At 35.7% G+C, this 16,180-nt stretch overlaps 1 protein-coding gene across 11 annotated transcripts in view; it reads right to left on the bottom strand.

The window, feature by feature from the left end:
* WDSUB1 (WD repeat, sterile alpha motif and U-box domain containing 1) overlaps positions 1 to 16,180 on the bottom strand; it is a 46,639-nt gene that overhangs the window by 28,045 nt on the left and 2,414 nt on the right. For 6 of the 11 annotated variants that reach the window (XM_082691392.1, XM_082691393.1, XM_082691388.1 and 3 more), the window contains 4 exons: positions 15,726 to 16,147; positions 13,659 to 13,843; positions 11,342 to 11,434; positions 7,093 to 7,186 (listed from right to left, as the gene is read on the bottom strand). In XM_082691392.1, the coding sequence (XP_082547518.1) occupies positions 7,093 to 7,186; positions 11,342 to 11,434; positions 13,659 to 13,843; positions 15,726 to 16,123 (770 nt within the window). In that variant the 5' untranslated portion in view covers positions 16,124 to 16,147. The remainder of the gene's footprint in view (positions 1 to 7,092; positions 7,187 to 11,341; positions 11,435 to 13,658; positions 13,844 to 15,725; positions 16,148 to 16,180) is intronic. The other 5 variants (XM_082691390.1, XM_082691398.1, XM_082691389.1 and 2 more) reach the window with 2 other exon arrangements.

Genomic DNA, 16,180 nt, shown 5'->3' with positions numbered 1-16,180 from the left:
TGGTCTCAGGATTCATGGGATCGGGCTCCACCCTCAATGAGAGTCTGCCCGTACCTTTCTCTCTCTTATTCCCCTCCCCCGCCACTCACACTCACTCACTCTCTCTCAAAAAAATAAAATCTTTAAAAAAATGCATTGTCCAGAACACACATCATAAAATCCAGTCCACCCTGCTACAGGAGGGCTGCAATTTTGGTTTTGAGCTTCTTCAACAGCAATTCAAAAAAGAAAACATGATCTTTTAACACCATATAAGATAGAAACACAAACCCCAAAGTTTGGAAAAGAGACATCAATTCCTCAGACTAAGACCTGAAAGAACTATTACCCCCAAGGGCTTTATATAGAGGATGCTACAACACAAGTCCTCAACAACTCTTTCTGAATGACCATGGTAAATTTCAAACAGCTGTTTTATAATCCCCCTTAGGATCGGTCAATGGCTAAAACTCAGAAAAAGCAGAAATCAGAAAATGTCCAATTTTTTAGATTACATAAAAAATAATAAATATGGGGCGCCTGGGTGGCTCAGTGGGTTAAAGCCTCTGCCTTCGGCTCAGGTCATGATCCCAGGGTCCTGGCATCGAGCCCCGCATTGGGCTCTCTGCTTAGCGGGAAGCCTGTTTCCTCCTCTCTCACTGCCTGCCTCTCTGCATACTTGTGATCACTGTCTGTCAAATATATAAAATCTTAAAAAATATATATATAACATTTAATAATTATGTACTGAACAATTATTATGCCTCCCAATAATAAATGCTTTGCCTGCATTTTCTTATTTAAGCTTCAGAACAATCTTATTAGGAATGTATTATTATTTTCCCCATTTTATAAATCAGAGAAGTGAAGCTGAGATAAGATGTGGAATTAGAATTTGCTCAAGGTCACATGGCTAGGAAGTAGAAGGGCTGGGATGAAAACTCAGTTCTATGTGATCCTAAAACACAAGTTTTTGGACTTTACACTTTCTAGATCATCATCCCCCATGAATGTATTAAAATTAAAAGTGATTCATAATGGGAACATACCCTGACATTTTTAGCCTAAGAACATATAAAGCAGGTGGCACAGCTATTCAAATTTCACTAAAGCTTTCATAAGACACCTAATTTCAAGCAATGAGATATCTAATAACCCTCCATAATAAACAGCATCATGTACCTTTAGGCTACTAAATGAACTGATCTTTTCTATAGGATTATGAACAATGTTATAAAGAGATGGGGGGAAAAGATGATTTGAGATTTGGAAAAGTGATCTTAAGTTTCTCATGCTAGTCATTAGTGAGCAAGAGAAGGTTGCTTGTAAAGCCACTCCAAGTTCATGACAATAAAACTCTATCCTTCACGGTTATAAAATAGATAAAATATAAACAGACTTCTTATTGGGATGAGAAGGGACACTTCCCACTTTTGGGACTAAGGTTTCTGGCCTCTCTTCTCCCTCACCTGGTTAGCAGAAAAAAGAATGACAAATTACTACAAAGTTTGGGGGAAGATGCTAGGTCATGTGGCCCAGGCCCTTCTGTATGTTGCTTTATCTGATCTGCCCCTGCAGAGGAGTCTGCAATGGTCCAAGGTGCCTGAGAGCAGGTAAGCAGCTCAGCTGCAGAACTACCGTGATGTTACCCAGTCTGTCTTCTATTTCTCTCTTACTGGTTTTTGGCTCAAGAAGAAGAAAAGAGGATGTTATTTATCAAACTCTTAAAACTCTAACAATGGGCATTTTAAAACTGCTTTCCAAGAAATCCTAGCTACTAAAACTGAGAATTTATGGAAAGAAGCAGACCTATTTGAATTATGAAGACTCATCTTTCTGCCTGAATAGAAGCTGATATATATTAACATTCATTTTATCTGGTTGATCAAGAGAAGTAGGGTGGAACAAAAGACAAATTCTGCTAAGAGGCTAGAGGAGGTTATTAGAGGAGAGATGCAGAGAAAGATGGAAGGAAGAATTTCCTGCATATTTTGCTCCATGATGTATGTGATGCCATCATAGCTCTGAGAGCTAATGGAACATGTGAAGCAGATATGAGAACCCATCTATGTTTTGCTAGCCCAGATACTGAAGAGATTTTAAAAAATAAAACAATCCGCTCTTCTATTTTTTTATTTTCCCTAAGGAAAAATGTTGCCATGCATTGAATTTTTTTTTCAATGAATTAAAAATATTTTAGAATTATCTCAACTTTATTTTCAGTAAATACCAATATATATAACTCATAGGCAAAAGCTCCTTGAGGTCTTCAATAACTTCCAACTAGAACTTCAAAGAATCCTAAGACCAAAACATAGAAGAACCACTGACCTAAATCATGGTTCCATTTCTGTACTTCACCTTTAGCATGCATCTCCCGTAGCTATGCAATGCATATTAGAATTGCTTTGAAAGTTTCATTTTCCTAAATCTATACAAAGTAATAACATCCTAGTTCTCTATCATCTCTACCATCTATTTTTCCTGTCTCAATTCTCCTTACTCCTCTTTATATTTATCATACTTTTTTTTTAAGATTTTATTTATTTATTTGACAGATCGCAAGTAGGCAGAGAGACAGGCAGAGAGAGATAGGAGGAAGCAGGCTCCCCACTGAGCAGAGAGCCCGATGCGGGACTCGATCCCAGGACCCTGGGATTATGACCTGAGCTGAAGGCAGAGGCTTTAACCCACTGAGCCACCCAGGTGCCCCAATATTTATCATATATTTTAATCCACTCAAGAATTTCCTGCCTCTTGGAATCCCCCTTTAGTTTCCCAATCCTCCCATATCCGCATAAATTCCATGATGCCTTTTACATGGTTACCCTATATCTGTGCCCCATACAACTTCCTCAGCACACCTGATGTATAATCCCATTCTGTTGTCAATTCATTTTTCCTATGTAGCCCCTTGTATTCAAGTATCTTTTATTCTACTCACTTTTTCCCACTGTCTCCCTCTTTAGCATATGTATCCATTCCACCTCACCAATACCTTTAGTCACAAATGGAATCTATCACTGACCAATGAACCTGTTCTTTACCTACTCATGAAGTGGGATTTAAAGTGGGATTTAAGGGCGCCTGGGTGGCTCAGTGGGTTAAGCCGCTGCCTTCGGCTCGGGTCATGATCTCAGGGTCCTGGGATCGAGTCCCGCATCGGGCTCTCCGCTCGGCGGAGAGCCTGCTTCCCTCTCTCTCTCTCTGCCTGCCTCTCCATCAAATAAATAAATTTCTCTCTGTCAAATAAATAAATAAAAATCTTTAAAAAAAAATAAATAAATAAAGTGGGATTTAAGTGGGATATCTCCCAATTTTCCTAAAACACTAAATGTTTATATTTCACCATCTTACATTTCCAACCCATTCACTTGCCTATGTATCTATTCAAATGAATTAAGACTATTCAGAAAAAATATATGTGACCTACAGCGATACCATATACCAAAAGGTATGTAATAATGCAAAATAATATTTATCCACAATGACTGAAAAAGGTCCATTTTAGTTAACATAAAATGTTAATTACAATTGACAAACAAGCTAATAAGGAATTATAATGCTATAAAATAGCATTTTAAAATAACAAATAGTTTTCATAACATAAAAACTCTACTGAGTTTCACCTAACACTTCTTTTAAGATTTAGAAGGCAAAGGCATGTCAGATCTTCCAGTGAACATCAGGATACAGAATTAAAACATCTCCAAGGGCACACTGTCTTTTACTTCCTTTTATATGCTGTAATGCAACTGGCAGAGACTTGGACACATAAGACAGTCATAAATACTTGCTGAATTTCATATTATCATTTTGTCACTTAAACTCTTAAGAGTGAAATGCACAATATATCCTCCAAAACAACAGAAGAAAATCCAACTTTCTTTAAACTTTCACTGACTTCAATTCTATCAAAAGAGAGTTACTATACTTGCTTTTTTTTTTTAATATACTTGGTTTTTTATGATGAACCATTTTCATCTTTTGAGATAAAAGACTCATATCTAAAATAATGGCAACATAACTAATTTTTTGGCTTATTTTTTGGCAAGAATTGGAACATATAGGAAAAGAACAATCAAGCTTAGTCCAGAATATTTTAAATGATTGTTAGGAGTCTGAATATCTTGGCTGGAACAAAAGCTGTTTATGAAGAGACATGAATATGTGGCCTGTGATATCAAACAGGCATTAGTGAGAAAATCCAATGGCAGCAAGGAGAAAATATACCAAAGTATACAAAGAGAATACAAAGTAATTGAACCATGCTACTGTGTACCAAACCAATTGCTTTACAGAACAAAGTTTTGAAAAATAAAGCCAATGTTAAGATTTTTAACAGAGAACTAGAAATCATAAAGTTACACAGTGGACCTGAAAAAATAGCCAAATACAAATTCCAGGACCAAAAAACAAAATAAACCAAAATTAAGGATTCATCAATGGACCAGTTTAATATATCAGATAATGCTAAGGAGAGCATCAGCAAAGGGGAAACCACTCAGAATAAAGCCAAAGAAATAGAAGAATGAAAATACAGAAGAGAAGAGAGAAGATATAAAGTTTCTAGTAAGAAAGTATATTTTGCATTTAGTTGGGAGTCCCAGATTTAGAGGAGAGGAAGGATAGAGGCAATATTTGAAGAGATCTGAAGTTTTAATTTTCATTCTATATATTTAACAAGCTCAGTGAATTTCAAAGGAAACTCGGTAAAAAGATATCCAAATCTCAATACAAAGTAAGTACAAAAAAAAAAAAAACAAAAAACAAAAACAAAAAGACAACCACAAAGAGAAAGTTCTGTGGAGTAGCCAGTGAAAAAAATACAAGTTACATCCAGAGAAAAACAACAGTTAGAATCAGGCTTCTCTATAGCAATGCACAAAACAGTCAAATCCTTTTTAAGCTGTGTTTATTCCAACAAAGCAAAGCTGGTTTAACATTTGAGAAATCAATATAATTTACCACCCTAATAGAATAAAAGAAAAATCATGATTATTTCAAGAGAATTATAACATGAAGAGAATCTTCATGATAAAAACAAAACAAAACCTCTTACAAATTAGAAGGGACAGAAGAGCTAATAAAATTTATCTCCCCAAACCTACAGTGATCACACTTAATAATGAAAGCTTTCCTTTGCAAAGAGGAATCAGAGGTTGGCTGTTATCATTATATCCATTATCCTGGTACTGTTAGTTCAATAAGGCATACATGATGTCAAAGGTATAATAATTAGAATGAAAGAAACAAAAGCCATCAACATGTGGTATGATTTTGTACATAAAAAATATAAAAATTAAGACCCTTATAAGATCTCAACTTTGTCTTTCCATATACACACCCCTATATCAGACATGTCTTTTGTAATAGCAACAAAAAAATTAAGTGCCTAGAAATAAATCCAGTAAAAGATGAGGACCTACATAGAAGACAATTATTGAGAGACATCAAAACAAAAATGGAGAAAATGCCATATTCATGGATTAAAAGACTCAAAATCATAAAGAGGTCCATTATCCCCAAATTTATCAGACTCCACAGAACCCCAACCAAAAATCCAACAGGTCTGTGTGTGTAAAGGGGATAGCTGGAGGCAATCTGACAAGCTAACTCTATATGGAATGTCAAAAATCCAGGAGTAATTAAAATATAAAGCCTTGGAAAGAAAGAATGGTTTTAGAGCAAGGATAAATAGAATAAGAGAATGAAATGGGCTGAGAAACAGATCCACACACATATCGTCAGCGATTTCTGACAAGGTAGCAGAATATGAGAAAAAATGATCTTTTCAATGGGTATTACTGGGACACTGAATATCCACATGGAAAGAAATAAAACTGGACTCCTACTGTACTGTGCATGATACACACAAATCAAATCTGATAGAGTAAAAACAATGACGATTTTAGAAGTTAATATGGGAAAATATCCTCAGGACTCAGAACATAAACTGACTACACTAAAATTGAAGCTCTGAAAAGACAAATACACAGAAGGGAAAAGATACCTGCAACACATAAGTGGCTCATACACTGAACTATAGAGACAATAAATACAATTTCAACAATAGATCAATAAGAAAAATACAGAAGAAAAATGAGCAAGAGACATGAACAGGCACTTCATAAAAGAAGAAACACATGTGGCCAATAAACTTCTGAAAAGATTCTAACCTCACTGCTCAGGGAAATGCATATTTAAAATGCAGTAAGATAACACTTCACATTTATAAGAATAGCTAAAAATTGGGGTGCCTGGGTGGCTCAGTGGGTTAAGCTGCTGCCTTCGGCTCGGGTCATGATCCCAGGGTCCTGGGATCGAGCCCTGCATCGGGCTTTCTGCTCAGCGGGGAGCCTGCTTCCTACTCTGTCTCTGCCTGCCTCTCTGCCTGCTTGTGATCTCTCTCTGTCAAATAAATAAATAAATAAAATCTTTAAAAAAAAAAAAAGAATGGCTAGAAATTAAAAAAACCAAAAATACCAAATATTGAGTATAGGCTAGGCTGTGAAATAACACAGCTATAGAGGAGCTCAGCTACTTGGCAAACAATTTGATGTTATCTGCCAAAGCTGAAAACACAATTATTCTATGGCTCATAAATTCTATTCCTATGTGTTTTTCCTAGAAAAATGCACAAACATGTACATTAGAAGACACAGACAGCTTCACACATTCTTGTAATGCTCCTAAATTGAAAATAATCCACTTTTGTCAACATTAAAATGGATAAGTTATAGTATATACATTCACTGGAATATTACATAGCAATGAAAACCAACAAACCAGAGTTGTATGCATTAATATGAATGGATGTGCCAAACATCATGTTGATTAAGGGAAGCCAGGCACAAAATAATACACATTATATGATCTGTTATAAATCAGTTTAAAAGAAAAAAGTGATATTGCATATGACTTAAGATGTTGTCACCCAAAAGGGGCACCTGGAAAGGGAAGACACTGACATTCCATTTCTTGACCTGAGTAGTGGTTACACAGGTTTGCATCCATCTATCAAAGTTGTTCTTTTACGTTTTATGCACTTTTCTGTATATCTGTTCCACTTCATATCAAAATGGCTTAAGGAAATTAAACTAAATAGCTTACCCCGAGACTAGCATCTGCCCATTATGAGAAAAAGCACAAGCCAGAACAGGAGCACAGTGCCCACTCAGTGTACTTTTATATTTTAATTCAAAACCTGCAAATAACAAGGCAAGAAAAATTAGCAAGCTTATTGTGCTTAGAATTTATGTTTAAGTTAAAATTATTTCACTCATTTATTTTAATAAATTATCTTTAAGTGCCTGAAGAATAAAAAAATGAAAAAATCTTCATGCAACTCAGGTATTGGAATGCAGTGTGATTAAGTGGTTTCAAATGTTCAGTAATGGGTAAAGAAAATGGTGCACTCAGCAAATGTGGAGGGATTATAATGATCAAGTAGTTTTAAAATTTTAAACTCTATAAAATACATAAAAATTTAACATTTTAAGCTAAGCTAAAATTTTAAACTATTGGGGCACCTGGGTGGCTCAGTGGGTTAAACCTCTGCCTTTAGCTCAAGTCATGATCTCAGGGTTCTGGGATAGAGCCCCGCTTCGGGCTCCCTGCTTAGCAGGGAGCCTGCTTTCCCCTCTCTCTCTCTACCTGCCCCTCCACTTACATGTGATATCTGTCTATCAAATAAATAAATAAAATCTTTTTTAAAAAATTTTAAACTATTAAGATAATCTTGGCATTTAATTTTTAAAAATATAAAATACAAATTGAGGTGCCTGGTTGGCTTAGTGGAGCATGCGACTCTTGATCTCAGGGGCATGAGTCTGGGCCCCATGCTAGGCATGGAGCCTACTTAAAAATAAAATAAGTATTAAAAAAAAAAATATATATATATATACACTAGTATATATACACATACACCAATTGCCTGAATACCAAGAAAGAATCAAATTGCCCCAATACCTAAACAAAGATCAGTTTTTATTTTTTTAATTTTTGAAAAGATTTTATTTCTTTGACAGAGAGAGAAAGAGAGATAGCATGTGCAGACACAAGCAGGGGGAGCAGGAGAGGGAGAATCAGGCTCCCCACTAAGCAGGGAGCCCAAGGCAGGGCTCAATCCCAGGACTCTGGGATCACGACCTGAGCCGAAAGCAGATGCTTAACTGACTGAGCCACCCAGGTGTCCCACAAATATCAGTTTTTAAAATCTGATATCAAGAAAATATTCTCTCATTTCACAGATAAAAAATAATAATAATTTATACATCCTATAATTCCAATTATATCTTATAATACTCCAACAAAGTACAGTAACACTAAACTCCCTTTTGTGCTTTCTGTAATCACTGAAAAGACATATCACAACTATTTTAAAGCTAAACCGAAGGAATTCAATAGTTTTTCGTGACAACCTATAAAAATTACTATTAAGAAGTTGACCTGAGGAGACAATATAAGTGAAAGCTATCAATTTTCTCAGAATAAAAATTTTTTTGAAGCATTAATTCCTCTTAAGATAACTGCATTTAATTAAACAAAAAGGTCATTAGAGTAGGTAAAAGCTTCAACAAATAGAAAATAATGTATTATTGTTACTAAATACACACACTTTATTTCTATTCATAATAGGAAAAAAACATTTATTTCTATCTGGGAGAGGAGATGTAGTCCATGAAAGCACTATGAACATACAGATCAGGAGCGGGCACAATCAATCGGACACAGCAAAAATGTTCAGCTGTGAACCACATGAAGACCAATAAAACTCACAATATCGCCATAGGCTATATTCTCAAGTGTAAGATCCATAAGTCTATATACTCCTCCCTAACAAATAAGCAATTAAAAAAATTAGATGCAAATGATGATAAACACTTTATAAAAAGGCTTTAACGGTAAACTTAAAAAAGTTTAAACGGTGTTCAAACTTAATGGTTTAACAGCATAAACCATTAGATTTTTGAACAATTATTAAAGACATATCGAGAACATCCAATATATGACTATATTTATGGATTCTCATTAAGAGTTTTACTTTGGCAGGAGTAAGAAGACAGGATCAACCAATGAAAGCAACAGGTCCTCACCAGTATGTCACTGAACACATTTAAAAGAATGTCTAAATATAACCTAACAGGCAATAAATTAACTGAATTTCCACAAAGAGAAATTTATTTTAATAAAATACTTACTTACTTCCAGATAATGGGCCATTCTCTATACACTGGTATAATGACAAAGATTTTTTCCCTGATCAAACTCTAGCTAGGCTCTTCTGAGCCCTCTTCTCAACTAAGGCCTTGAGTTTAGCTTATAAAGACTTAACATTAACCTAGTTTCTGACAGCTCAAGGCTGCATGCCTACGATAATCCTAGCCCCCTTTAAGTACCTGCCTGAGAAAACTCAAGGCTGCCAATAGAATTTGCTGTTCTTTCCAGCCAGAACCTGATGATAGGACCCCTGTCTCCCACTCTCTGGGAGAGTAGGAGCCTAATTTCCCTAGGTACCAGTTAGCAAACCCAGATGAGTTTCGCATGGCCCCTATCCTTCCTGTTTGTAATTTTTCACTTCCCTGACTCTACTGAGCCCCACTGACCTCCCTCCTTATTCCTCATTCTCCCTTCAAAATGCCAAGTCACCTCTGTATAAATAGAAGCTAAGTACCATTCATGTTTGACTCTCTCCCAATTGCAAAAGTATACTACTGGTGAAATTCTGTCCTTATATTTTAGTGTCCAGCTTTGTTTCTCTTTAACAATAACTGTAAACAACAAAATGCAGTTTGTAATTTAACTGAAGCTTATTAGGTATCAATAAAGAATCTTTTTAGGCATCTAAAGCAAGATGGACAATTGCCCATGTTAATTTCGGAGTTCCCATTAAAATGACAGTGAAAGAATTAATAAAGATATAAAAGCACATCAATGAAGAGAATGGAAAGAGAGGCATCAGCAATCCGGAAACTGAAGCCAGTTTTGGGAAGGCAGAAAGCAAAATAACTGGGGAGGAAGTATAGAGGAGTAATAGCTCAGAGTGCAAAGGGAGGGGTGACAGCCCAGAAGAAAGTTAATCTGCCCTAGAATACCCCAAAAGACTTATGCATAGCTGGGGAAAAGGAAAATCAGGATGACACAGATATCAACCTGAAAACAAAAAAGTTAGCAAAAAGTCTATTGATAGAACAGTTGGTGTCTACCTCCAATCCTTCCCTTGTCCCACCCACAGCATGTTGCACAAAAGCCAGATGCTTCTCTCTAGGCAAAACATTTCTAGGGGAAAAGAATGGCTTTCTGGGGAGCTCCCTGGCAGCTCCAGGGCAATTCTCTAAGCCCCTGAATTGCTCCAGTCAGGGCCAAGAACCTGCTTCCTCACCCTAAAGGGAAGCCAGCAATAGCAAACCACTATGTGCACAGAGCTTCTAAACAGCTTATTATTGCCTAATTCTTAAATGTCAATGGAATACAAGGATCACCAGAATTTGAAGAAGTTAGTAACCATATGAAAGAGAAAGATCAGTGTAAACGAATTAAAAAAAGACTCAAGAGCAAACAAGGATAATCAGGAAACAGAAGGGAACAACAAAACAAAAACCTCTAACTGGTATCCTGAGTTTTGAGTTGACCTTGCACTCATAAAATAAAAGGAGAACACGGAGAAAAAGGAAACAGAGAAGAAGATGAACTTATTGAAATTGAAAATATGATGGAATAAAAAACACTAAAGGTTAAAAGATGAAGTTAAGGTGTGTTTCCAGAAAGTATAGAAAAGATAAAGAGATAAATGTGGCGGGTGGGTGACGCAGGGAAAGAAATCAAGGAGGTCCAACACTCAATTAGTAAGAATTATTAAAAAGAGAAGAAATGGGGAAGAAATTATTAAAGAAATAACTTAAAGGTTTTCCAAACCTTTAATTTAAAAGTTTTCCAAAACTGAACAATGTGAGTTTCTTGACTGAAGGATCACCTGAAGGAACAGTGCATTACATGCAGGAAAGACCTCCCCGACACAGCCAAAAAAACAGTCACCACAGTGAAAAAATTTTAAATATGGTGGAAAAACAATAGTTATACAAACAAAACCACCAAGAGTTGCAAACAGATAAAGTGTAAGGTGGTTTTTCTGCTGAGCAGGAATGTGTGTGGTGGTAGCGGCAAGGTCATTATGAGCTGTGAGCATCCGATTACTAAATCGTGCATATGGATGTAACTGCTCTGACTAAAAATAATTAATACATACTTTATAATCACTTTTAGAAATCCAGAGTTCCTTAAATAAAAAGATGAATTAAAACAGAAATTCTATCTGATACTCAATTTTAGAGAACTGCTGGTTGAATACACACATACATACCTAAGACATGGGTAAAAGAAACTACCCAAATTTTGATCTGGCAATCCTGACCACATGAGGCCAATCGAAAAAACTGAAGACCGTGCTCTCCATCTAAAAATGTAAGTTTGTGAAAAATAAATACACAAGAATTGGTAAAATATTTAAAACAAAAAAATTTCAATTTCTTATATCGAGATCTGTTAATTCTATTCACTTAAACCATATTCAAAAGTGACATTAACTAAACACAAACCATAGAATGAAATGCTAATTAAAGAATTTATTTTAAACAAGATGCATCAAGGTGCACAAACCATAGAATGAAATGCTAATTAAAGAATTTATTTTAAACAAGGTGCATCAAGGTGCACTGAACTTACTACAACAACTTGCCTTTTTTATTTCCTTCCACTAAGAATGTAACTCAAGGGCCAATATTGAGCTACTAAGCCTGGGCCATCCTTCAAACCCATTTTAGAGTCTATAAGGCTAGCACTGATGGGAAAAATAAGGAAGAAAAGTTATGAGTGTTCAACATTTAATTATTCCCAACTTTTTTTTTTTTTTTTTTTTTAAGGATAATTCACATGGAATAATAGAGATTTTTCCCCCCTTCGGCTGAATCAAGACAAAGGCTGGAATTATATAAATCCAAAATAACATTAATTCGGTCTGTTTTATTTGGTAGAAATTATACAAATCAGGGAAAGTAGTCAGTAAATTTGGTGTCACAAAAAACCCACTAGTTTTTAATGCTGAGATAATTTCAGTGTATGATTATATATACACTAGATAAGTTCCTAAATATTTGTAGCTAATGTATATATTGATATCATCAAGTCAGTTTTATATGAGTCCCACCTAACTTCACAGCTACAATTCATCAAAGGAAGTTTTGGCACTGATACATACTAAGATACAACTATGTAAGTAAGCACAGGGGAGGCTTATTTGAAGCGATTTTTACCTGAAATCTAAAGGATAACTAACAGTGAACCAGCTGAAGGGTCCATATGGTAAAATGCTTGGAAACATCTTAGAAACATTCAAGGAACAAAAGGAGTCCAGTGTGGCAAGAAAATGTCTGAGACCAAGTCTGTGTTGAGAGGAGGCAGGCAAACAATGTGTCTGGTACTTCCAGGCTTTGTGTTTTGGATCTGTACCAAAGGATTTGTACCTTACCTTAACCTTATTTTAATCAGCCACTGCTGGGTTTGAAATAGGGGAGTGCCAAAACCATCCTGCCCACCTCTGGACTTGAGCTGTCCAATAAGGTAGTCACTAGCCACATGTGGCTACTGGATACTTGAAACATGGCTAGGACAAATTTAAACGTGACATAATATACATACCAGATTTCAAAAACCTAGTATCAAAAATAGTGAAATACCTTATGTGTTACTATCAATTATTGAAATATTTTATATATGAGTAAAATTTTACCATGAACATTAATTTCACCTACGACTAAAAAGTCTTAAATCTACAATGTAGCTCACACTATATTGCTAATAGGACAGAACTGGTGGTGGAACAGGACTTGAAGCAACAAAAGCTAAACTTCATCCTATCACACAGGATGAAACAGAAGAGAGCTTCCCAATTCACCGTTCTCTATTTATTTTTATTTTTTATTTTTTTAAAAGATTTTATTTATTTATTTGACAGAGACAGATCACAAGTAGATGGAGAGAGAGGCAGGCAGAGAGAGAGAGAGAGAAGCAGGCTCCCCGCTGAGCAGAGCCCGATGCGGGACTCGATCCCAGGACCCTGAGATGGTGACCTGAGCCAAAGGCAGCGGTTTAACCCACTGAGCCACCCAGGGGCCCCCACCGTTCTCTATTTAAAACAAGAGTCTATCTATATTCAGGAGCTTGTATTTCTCCCTTTAAAAGCTAATTGTGTTGTTAAATATCTTATTTTATAAATTCAGCTTTTGGAAGATTAAATTAGTAAACTGAAAATTTCCAATTCTTTAATTCACATTTCCAATTCTTTAATTTCACATTTCTCTTTGAAGATCACTATACTGTATTTTAAAAATCCACAGCACAACCAATAGGGTGAGGTCCTCTAAATTACCATATTTAAGGAATCCAGATCTACTATACAAAGTTGAGTCATTCCCCAATGTATATTAAATAACCTGATTTTCCCTTATGATATTTCATGATTTCATTTTGATCAAATAAAGAACAAGAATGATTCCTCAACAGGAATGAATTAAAAGGGCTTCTCATTTATTGAAGATGAAATGAAAATGAATAAAAGAATTAAAAGGTGCACACAAATTACAAATAGGAACTACTAGCGCTTTAAAGATTAAAATACTAACCAGTAACTGGCTGTGAAGAAAAATCACAGCAGGTAATTCCAAGATCGTGTGCTTTTTCACTATGCAGACACCTCATTTTATCATCCCACACTGTTAAATCTCCACATGAGGATCCAGTGACAAAGAGGTTTCCATTCGGAGAAAATGCACAGGCCACCAAGGAGCCATCTTTAACACTACCACATCTGAAATAAAACCAAAAAAGGGCAGGGGGTTTCATTTCATTTCGGAGTATCTCTTACTTTATATTACAATTTCTAACAGCAGCTTACTATAGTAAAAACAGGAAAAATGGCTAATAGAGAACTAGAAAGGGCAACAGATGTCTGTAGAAATATCATATGCTTTGAACTAAGACGTGCTTTTCCAAAAAACGGGTTTAAACATTATCCTGAGTAACGTATTAAAGCATAAGCTATATAGATCCAAACCAAAGTCCATGTAGCTTCATGTTTTTCCATACGCCAAGTCTGTATGAACGCATTAAAATCTACGAAACTTAACCAAAAAAGCTCTGACAACCAAAATATCAACTAAAGTTACACATTTTTTAAAAAACTACTTTTGCTGGAAAACATATTATTAGGTCAAAAGTACTTTCAACTTTTGTATTAAAATCACCTAGAAGCACCACCTTCAAATATAAAATACAAATAAATATAAACTAGAAATATACATTCTTTATGAAAAGAAAATGCTGTGAACAAGTTAAAATTATCTTGGGAAGATAAGGAAGCAATGTGCTGACAGTATTAATTTTAATTTTCTCAATTAGGAAAAATAAATTGATAAAAGCCTAACAATTAGTGCAGGGTCCCATCCAGTGCTACTGCAGTGTTATCTTTATACAGCAGCATACATTAGGGAAGTAATGACAGAGAGGCAGAATTCATCACCTGATAAGTGAAAAAAGAAAATTTCTTAGTTAACAGCTATATTTCATTCATATAAAAAAAAAAACTTGAACGATTCCTTCTTTCTGAGCTGTCTCTTTAAATGGTTCATTAACGCCACTTAAAACACATCACCTTCTTCAACCCACGACCTAATTCTAATGAGCAACAGTTGTGCTCTGAATGGTCTAAGGACAGGAGAAAGTATATTGGGCTATTTCACTTGGTAACATTTAAAAGTTTCTGGTGTTTAATGTACTTAATGTCACTGAACTGTACACATAAAAATTATTAAAATGGACAACTTTATGTGATATATAGCTCACCATAATAAACATAAAAGTACATAGATTTCATGTTGGCAAGTTGCAACAGAACATTACCAGTTTAAATTAATTGATGTATTTTCATCTAAAAGCAGTTTTTCAGGTAGTTTTTTGTTTTGTTTTGTTTTAATGACAACACCACACTAATCACAAGGTTCTTTTTTCTGGGGTTGATCATTTCCCCAGGTAGAATCCTAGTCAGGAAACAGCTGTGTTTCTCAGGTGAGACTTACCTACCATTACTCTATTACTGCGAATGCTTGAGTCACAAGTGACAAAAATAAAGCCTAAAATTACTGAATCTTATTCAAAAGACTGTTTTCTTTATCTAGCTCTTAAAGTAAAAATCCATAAAAGTCTAACAAAATTAACATGTATTTTACAGGAGAAAGATTGGAGATTTAAAACTCTTAGGGCGGGTGCCTGGGTGGCTCAGTGGGTTAGGCTGCTGCCTTCGGATCAGGTCATGATCTCAGGGTCCTGAGATCGAGTACCTCATCGGGCTCTCTGTTCAGCAGGGAGCCTGCTTCCTCCTCTCTCTCTCTGCCTGCCTCTCTGCCTACTTGTAATCTCTCTGTGTCAAATAAATAGATAAAATCTTAAAAAAAAAAAAAAACTCTCAGGGCTAAGCAAATCTACTACAAAAACCATATTAAACATTTGTTTTTATGACCTTCAGAAGACAGGTCAAAATGTCTTTCCTTGCAATATCGGAAAATTATCTGGTCCTTTAAGTCATCAACATTTCTTTCTTTCTTTCTTTCTTTCTTTCTTTCTTTCTTTCTTTCTTTCTTTCTTGGCAAACTTGTTAATAGGGTTAAAAACGGAAAGGGTCTAAATATTCATACCTATATAATTTGTATGACTGGGCGTTCCATAATACGACTGTTCCGTCAGCTGCGCCTGATACCAAACAAGTGGAGTCTGGGGAAAACTGGCAAACCCTCACGGGGCTACCAGTGGGCTGTTCCATCACTGCCAAAGTCTCTCCATTCTGAGTATTCCATAGGACAGTGGTACCATCTGTTGAACAGGATGCCAAAACGTGGCCTGAAGGGGAGAAACAGCAGCAGTGGACAGCATAGGTGTGAAACTTCAATGGCGAGTGGGGCAGCTCGGTAAAGTCACTTAGGGAGTACAGGCGAATTGTTTTGTCCAAAGAGCAAGTAGCCAAGAGGGAAGAGGAAAACGCACAGCAGTTGACATCATCACCGTGATCGGCTAAGGTATGAATTAGTTTCACCATGTTCTTTACTTGAAGTAAAATGTCCTGCAATTTTTAAATAAAGGTTACTTCATCCTT

This window comes from Mustela nivalis, assembly GCF_964662115.1.
Source record: "Mustela nivalis genome assembly, chromosome: 11".
NCBI classification, from domain to species: Eukaryota; Metazoa; Chordata; class Mammalia; order Carnivora; family Mustelidae; genus Mustela; species Mustela nivalis.
This window is presented reverse-complemented; position numbering and strand designations above follow the sequence as displayed.